This window comes from Limulus polyphemus, unplaced genomic scaffold, assembly GCF_000517525.1.
Source record: "Limulus polyphemus unplaced genomic scaffold, Limulus_polyphemus-2.1.2 Scaffold3955, whole genome shotgun sequence".
Lineage (NCBI taxonomy): Eukaryota > Metazoa > Arthropoda > Merostomata > Xiphosura > Limulidae > Limulus > Limulus polyphemus.
The window spans coordinates 80689-89306 of NW_013669565.1; the positions used below are offsets into that span (position 1 = coordinate 80689).

The following is an 8618-nucleotide window of genomic DNA, read 5'->3' on the forward strand; positions in this document are numbered from 1 at the left end:
CTCTTTTTCAAACTTAAGCTCAATGGATATAGTTGGTTACACACATAAATAGTAGGAGTATTATTAACCTTTTATCATCTCCACCCATATATTTATGCATGCTAGAAGACATCTCCATCTGTACATTCATACCAATTACAGTTATGGAAAAATACCTCCCATGGATGATAAAGAATCCTTGCCAATGAAAAACATGGTGAAGGTTGTAATTAAAAACAATTTTTTTATGTGTGAACCTGTGAATTACACATGTGTAAACTTAAAGATGAATGTAGTAAAAATAAGCTTGTTATATATTTTTACTTCAATATGGATATTCAATATGACTTATGAATATTTATTTATTTTTAAGATATATTAAATTAATACAAATTGAGATTTTGTGCTGATGATTTATAATAAAAAAAACTCATTAATTTTTTTGTATTTTGTTTTGATATAGAGACTGTAGTGGAAAATAAGATGCATCCTCCAGAAGGTGAGGAGGAATTAAAATCTCCAAAAGGTGATACAGCAAAACCACCAAAACCTGAGGCTACAGGTAAAGCAGATGTTGATTTGTTAAATACAGTTTTTACAGATCTTTGCAATTTTGTTATAATAATTTTTATTTATGGTATTTCTATTTTCTGTATGATTCTAGATATCACAAAATAAATTCTTGTGTGCCGTAAGCTCGGGTGAATTTACAGTTAATTCTGTCATAATCCAGATGTGTTTTCTAAGTTTCTAGTAATGTACATACAGTTTTGAGCTAATTACAGCTTATCTCGTAAAGTCTGTTAGTGTATTTTTCTCATTTTGTGCTTATTAGTTTTTAGAATAAAATCTGGCTTTTTTTTTCTTCCCCTTCTTTGTTTTATGCACTCTCAGATTTTTTGATAATTTAAAACTGAATAGGTTTTAAAGAATTTTTACTGTGAATAACTGGTCTCGGCTTCTTTGTGAAACTAGTTCAATTTTTCCCAGTTTCTGGTTTCAGCTGGTATTAGTTTATGTTAATAACCTTGTAGTCTAAGGGAAGTAATTTAACTGCTTGTTGTATTGAGTGATCATTTAAGTATTTGCTTGGTGCCAACTTCAAATTCAGTAAGAATACTTTACAGAATGTTTACTTAGTGAAAAAGATAATTATGTAATATTTAGAAAAGTCTACCTTGAATATCCCTACCACCTGGTTAGAACATTTTGTTACTTTGTGTACCACAGTTTTGCTTCGCTTTCTAATGCTTTTCAGTTTTTCATTATATGATAGGCTCAACCTTATTAGTTCTGTAAGGTTATTTGGCTTGGTGTTTTTGATACAGTTAATTATAATTTGTCCTTTTTCAGTCTAAAACTTCTTGTCTGTTTTATTCAATGATAAAACTGATGAAATAGAATAAGTTCATTTTATTTAGATTATCGTATTTCTTGTTTTTATGATTTGCTGTAGTTCACTTTGATTTTGTATTGTTTTAACCCTTTCCAGACAGGTCATGGGTCATCACGTTTGTTGTCTTGCATTCAAAATTTTATTGAACTACTATTTCATGAATTTATGTCAGTAAGTTTGGTATCAAACTGTAGGTTATAATTGAAATTTTAGTATTATATCTTACTCAGTTTCTTAATTTGAAAGTAAATATACAAAAAACAGTTAAACATCGATTTTTGTGTCACTTGGTGTGTTGAATGCAGCACTGATTCAAATTAGATGTTTGTGAAGTCAAAATACTAAGTCTATAGTTACATACCAATTAGAAACTCAAATTACAGATATTGACAAGCTAGAATATAAAATAAGAACGTATTATCTTTTCTGTTTGCTAAGGTATTGCTCATGTAATCAATCAAACAGTGGCACCCTGCCCACCTTTTTCCATTTTTGGAAACGATCCATTATATACACTTATTTCTGTATATAACCAATCTGAAGCTCGGAATTGCCCCCTAGTGGCTTTCTTAGCTATTTGAACGTCTTTGGATGCCATTTCAAGGAGGTAGATTGTCTTTAGTTTGCTCAAAATTTCATATTTTTTTAGACTGAAATACAGCATAGTTACTGAGGTTGATAAATTATAATGGAATTCTGTGGTATTGGTATAGTAATTTGATTTCTTGGTAATACAGCTGTGTATATAAAACCTAAAAAAATTGTCATATCCTCCATATGCAAAATTTTAAAAGGCTTAGCAACCTAAATTAAGTAGCAACTGAGTATAAAGGTTGTAACCAGAAGAGATAATTGTTTGCTTTACTTCTTTATTTACTGTTCTGTGTCTTAGGAAAAATATGTTTGAGAACTTATTTCAAAATAGCAATAATCTATATACATACTTAATGTATAATAACTGAAATGTGATTATTTTACAAAATACTAGTCTACTAAAACACAGCCAAGACAGGTCACTTTGTAAAGACTGAAAGTCAGTTTTATATTATTGGATACGGTATCATGAGTGTACATGCGCTGTGTCATTGTAACTTCTGTACTGTTAGCCAAGCATGGCTGAAAGTTCAATATAATAAAAGTAATAAAGATATATATATATATATATGTATAATGTTATGAGATTTAAGCTATTTCCTCTAAACATTTATGTTTCTGTATTATAATTTGTGTTCATTCAAGAATGAAAGAGGCACAATTTATATTTATTTCTTTTTATTTTAATGTGGTTACGAGATTGGTCAAATCGACCAAACCTTTTCATAAATAAATAAATAAATAGATAAAATATAGTTTATTTTTTAAGAAACATTTGATAACTATTTGGACATTATAAAGATTTCACATTTGAAATTTGAAAATTTTTGATGCACAAAAGTATTTTTATTCTTAAAATGAAAATTACTTTGCACGTTGGACAGGAACACGTGAAAAAAAAAAGGTGTGAGAAAAACATTGCTTTGTAAACCTTAAGACTCAATAAAAAAAAATTTGATATTTTGTGTATGAAAGCATTGTAGTGTTTACTGATAATGTACCAGATTTTGTTAACATACGCATACTAATTTAAAAGTTATAGCATGAAAACTATAACAAACACAAAATGGTCACGAGGTTGGTCCCAGGGACCAAGCCCATGCTGAAAGAGTTAAAGGATGATAATGCCTATTATAGATATTATAATAATAATAAATTAATGTACAGTTTAATTATGTTTTTCAATGTTTTTGTTTCTTACTGTTATAGCAGCAGCAATTCCATCAGGGTTGCAGAATATTTGTGTACATGTGTACAGTTTGTGCTGAAGGATTTGTTGTTCTCATGTCAGATATCCACCTCCATCTTAAATTTCAGGAAATCGGCAGTGTTGCAGCTGTGAAATATGTAGTTGGTTTTTAATTTACTGGGTATTATGTCATCACAGCAACATGTTAAATTTCAAATCCAGTTCTATTTAAGTGTCAAGTCAGTGTAAATTTGAAAACAAACTGTACCTTATGCACATTATTTCTGATGCCAGCATTATATTTGTTGAGATGGGTGGGTTATTTTTATTTACTACTTAATAGGTGGAACTACATGACTTTATATCTACCTTTGACTATTAAAACAAGTTTTGGCTCAATTACACTCTCTCATACACTGGTTTCAGATTTTTGGAAAGTTTGGTGTCTGTACTCGGAGATTTTAAACATTCTTCCAATCTGTGCTCTAAAAATCCTATTTGCCACAGTACTGCAACATCACTGCTTGGCATTATGTGGGTCATGTTTAATTCGAATTCCATTCCCTTTTGTCTTGCATGTGTAATTTACTCATGACATTTTGTGAGAAAGAGAGGCTTATTTTTATCATATTATAGCTAATGATTACATATTATTCACTTGAATTCCTTTAACCCTTGGAAACATAGGAGGGGTTTCTTGGATCTACTTGCATGTCTTTTTTTATAGCCACTTCTCTTTTTGTTTAGTTAAGTGATTCTTGTTTTATATTAGCATCAATTAACTATCCTTAAACAATGCTTCATTCAAGAAAATTAAATGCTCTGCATTTATTATTTTATCTACAAAATTAAAAGTTGTGTCACTCATCCATTTTTGGGTTAAATGTCAAAATAATTTTATATCCATATTTTATAACTAGGTTTTATTACTGTTCTTATTTATAAGTCCATCTTGGTTACAGTAGTGAAAGCTCAGCTTCAGCTAACACTAGAAGAATTTAAAGAGTGTCCTTTATTTCTTCCTTATACAGTTAGCAAACAAGAGGGGAGGCTTTAAAAAGTATTTTGATCTTGTATTAACAAGTTAAAACTTTTCTCTTTGTACTACCAGAAAACACTGATGGTCCAGACTCCTCTAAGAGCAAAACTGTGAAAAAAGGACTGAGTGAGTTAGAAAAGTACTGGCAGGCAGTTAAGGATAATCCAGCAGACTTTACTGGATGGACATACTTGCTACAGTTTGTTGAACAAGAGGTAGGGAGAACCTGCATTTAAAACACTGATTCACACCTTTTTAAATTATTAATGCAGGATTATTATTTTTTTACATAAATTTTGTATTGTATCATTTTTATTGAAAGAAGAATAACAGAAGTACATAGTATGACTGAACTAATTAAGTGTTTAGTGTTACACCATTGTCTGTTGAGTAACATGTATTTGAACCATTAGTAGTAAAAACTATTAGGTTTAAATGTTATACTCCTGGTGATGTCACACATTTTTTTACTACAAGCTTTGAACACTCAGCTTGTTTTACGTGAGGTCTTGTGTACACCAACAATGTTAACAAAGTAGTTCACAACCCTAATAAGGATACCATTCAAGTTTTTTCTTTCAAGTTATCTCTAATTGTATATATATAAAAAAAAAGATGGGGAGGTTAGACATTCATTTTCACAATAATCATAAGTTTCATTTTCTTCTAGCATTATTGTTCCAAGATTTTATTGTAAAAAAGACAAAATATCTAGCTAAAATGCGTTTCAGTTTCTCGGGACTGTATTTTCTAAGATGAGTGGAGACATCTTATAGCCGTTTCTCTGTCAAAGGGGCTGCATCAGGAAAGCATGCTTTTATCTGAGGTAACTGTAGGCGTGTTTGAAAAAAAAATCATATTTCTGAAATTTCCCTCAGAAAGAAATACTATGTTGTATCTAAAGCATTTGTTTGACTTTTACAGAATGACTTGGTGGCTGCTAGGAAGGCTTTTGATAGTTTCTTCAAATATTATCCATACTGTTATGGTTATTGGAAAAAATATGCAGACATGGAAAAAAAATGGAATACTGCAGAAAAGGCTGAAGAAGTAAGTTACATCCTTGCTTCTTATAACATTTTATGTTCATTTAATTAAATTTGAATGTATTTTCATTACATTGGGTTCATTAGTAAATGCATATGTCATAATTAGAATAGCTTTAAGTATACACTTAGAAAGATTTCATAAAGAAACATTTAGTCAATAATTTGTATTTTAAGGATTTTTTTCTAGTAAACAAGTACTGGACAGCTTGTAGAAGGCAGTTTACTTGAACTTGTAGAAATTGTGGTGCACATATTTATAACTAAGTAGTTTAAATTAAGATCCTTCTAATATTTTGTTGTAGAGAAAGACTAGTAAGATTTATGTTGACCACTGTTTAAAATATCTCCTGGAATTAGTAGATAAGATGTCGATGATACTTTGTACTTTCTCTGGAGCTTGAGACCATCTATTTGTAATTTATTTTGACTCTTTGGTTCATATTTTCAGGTATTTGAGCAAGGATTGAAAGCCATTCCCCTTAGTGTTGACTTATGGATTCATTACCTCAACTTCTACAAAAGTCAACATAAGAAAGATGAAGATTACTATACAAAAGTGAAAGTGTTAGTGTAATTTTTTTTGTGTATTATGTGTCACTGTATGATATATTATCAATTTTTTCTTTTTTTTCTTCTCTCAAATGACTTGTAATGTGATCTATGTTTGTTGTGATAGTGTACTTGTAATGCTATTATAATAAAAACTTCTACATTGACAAGAAAAAGTCTGAAATATTGTAAATTGAAAAAAAATCATTTTTTGTACTGGAAGATTAAACTTAAATTAAAAAGATGACATTTAACCCTTTCTGCTCAACTTAGTGTTGGTAATGCTGCAGAATTGCTTTTCACAGCATGACAAAACGTTAACTATCATACATTATATAGTTAAATTCATAATTTTTATAAAAGTGCATTGTATATATTATTTATTTATTGTCTTGATATAATGGTAAATTACCATGAACACAATGTATTCAACAAATGGCAAATGTAATCCATCATAATGTTGAAGAATTTTGGGTTTTCTAATAAAAGCGTGGAATTTGACATGTTTTTTGAATATGACACTGATCATTTTGGGATAGGGGCCACTTAATTCTGTCTAAGATAGCTGCCAGAAAAGTTATATTTCAAGACTTTGTATTCTGTTATGGCTTTGTGGGATTTGATTAAAACAAACTGGATAAATGTTTTAATGGAAACATTTAGCTTTCAAAGTAGCAGACACTTTATCTTTTAAATCAATATTATAATTCCAAAATGTCTGGATACTGGAAAGGTTTGCATTTTGAGACCTGATGTGCTGTTATATTTTTGTGGACTATGATGAATGTGGAATTTATATTTTAAGGCACACTTGTAGTCCATAAAGAAAACCTTAGCCTTAAAAACAAATAATATACATGTATCTTTTTTATAAGTGATTTCTATAGCATTAACATCATATATGCATACTAGTATAGAACCATAATGATGCAGACAACATTTTCTAGATTAATTAAATAATATCTGCTATCATAAAGAAAACTTTAATATTTAATAATAGAATCTTCATTGTTGTATTTTATTCCACAGGCATTCCGAACGACAACTCCAGTATTGTCATTAAAACTAAATAATATGGAATTTCCTTGCTTTTGAGCTTGTAAGTCTTCAAAATTGACCAATATTCTGTTTTTGAATTCTGTGTTATATATGACCTGCAGTTTCTTATCCAAGTTGCTCCAAGCATGGTGTGTGTGTGTGTGTTTGAAAACCCTACCAAAGTTAGCTCGATTCTTGTCTATAAGAGCCACAAACATTGCCAAGGCAGTACCATGCAGTATTTTATTTTTGTTGCATTCCACCTTCCTGAGGGTTTTGTGACTTGTTTCCCTGTACAGCAGTCTTGGGCATGCACCATGATATGCTGCTGCCTGCAAAATCATGTCATCTGCTTTAAGTTTGGATAGCAACAGTGTAACTTGCAATATCAGCGAGCATTCTTGAATTTGCTTGTTAGAATTAAAGTATTTTTTATGTAGGTTGGCCGATGCTTGGCCATATAAGAAACATTTGTTTTGAGTTATTCATATTGACACAGCACTGAGCTGAGTCATATTTGTGAATTTACTGCTATCACATGGGTTGCCCATTTTTTGGACCTCTGCAATTTTGTGTTGTTGATACTTGTAGTGCCAACTTTCATTGCATTACATGAATGTTTCAATAAAGCTACCATCTTTATCTAGCTTAGCTACTCTGATGCTTACTGATAAGTAACCAAGCTCATGGAATATCATGATATTTCTAGCTAAATTCCCATAGCTGGAGTCAACTTCAACATTTCTCTACTTTATATTAATAGGTAGACACTCTAGATTTTCTAGTGTTGTTTTCTGGTAAATTTCCACCTGTTTCAGTTAGTATTAGAAACCAGTCCAGCGGCCTTGGGACATATGGATCTACTGTTTTGCAAGACTCGGACAACTTACAACTAATAATTTTATTTAGTTCTATAAAATAATTGCCATTGTTTGAAAAAATAATTTAAAACCAATGTAATGATTAACTACTGATAAGCAATAATAGTGATGATAAGTAACATTATCCATATATAAAATTTGTGAGGTTTGTATGATTTTTGTCAAATGACTGAAATTATACTTGAAATATACCTATATTTGTATTATAATAATGATATAGTTCACTTCTATAATCTGTATCAATTTGAAGCCACTTTGTAAAACAAATTCTGTCTCTGTTGGTTTTAATGTTAGTAATGTAATTCAAAAATGCTAGATGGCAGCCATTTTGAAAAAAAAAATGGTTTTGTCCTATAACCCTTTCGAGATGTGTCACAGGTCAAAACCCATGCCATCTTATTTGGTGACTTGCATTCAAAATTTTACTGAACTACTATTTCATGAATTTATGTCAATAAATTTTGTATCAAACTGTAGATTATAATTCAAATTTTAGAACTATACATTACTCAATTTGTTAATTTAAAAGTAAATATAAAAACAACTCAGGTAAACATCGATTTTTGTGTGTCATGTGGTATGTTGAATGCAGCACTGGTTCAAATTAGATTTTTGTGAAGTCAAAATATTAAGTCTGTAGTTTCATACGAAGTAGAAACTATTTACAGATATTGAAAAGCTAGAATTTTAATTAAGAATGTCTTATCTTTTCTATTTGCTAAGATATTGCTCATGTAATAAATCAAACACAGTGGCATCTCACTCACAACTTTCCATTTTTGGAAATGCTCCATTATATACACTTCTATATGTATGACATGAATTACCAATTGGAAGCTCAGAATGTCTTTCTAGTAGTTTTCTCAGCCTTTCTAACCTTCCTTCCGCCTATTTCTTTCTTTTG

The 8618-nt window shown here is 30.1% G+C and overlaps 1 protein-coding gene across 1 annotated transcript in view; it reads left to right on the forward strand.

The window, feature by feature from the left end:
* LOC106470343 (pre-mRNA-processing factor 39-like) overlaps positions 1-8618 on the forward strand; it is a 34425-nt gene that overhangs the window by 12170 nt on the left and 13637 nt on the right. Inside the window, exons 2-5 of the mRNA XM_013930893.2 lie at positions 443-541; positions 4270-4412; positions 5122-5247; positions 5695-5810. Of these exons, the coding sequence (XP_013786347.2) occupies positions 443-541; positions 4270-4412; positions 5122-5247; positions 5695-5810 (484 nt within the window). The remainder of the gene's footprint in view (positions 1-442; positions 542-4269; positions 4413-5121; positions 5248-5694; positions 5811-8618) is intronic.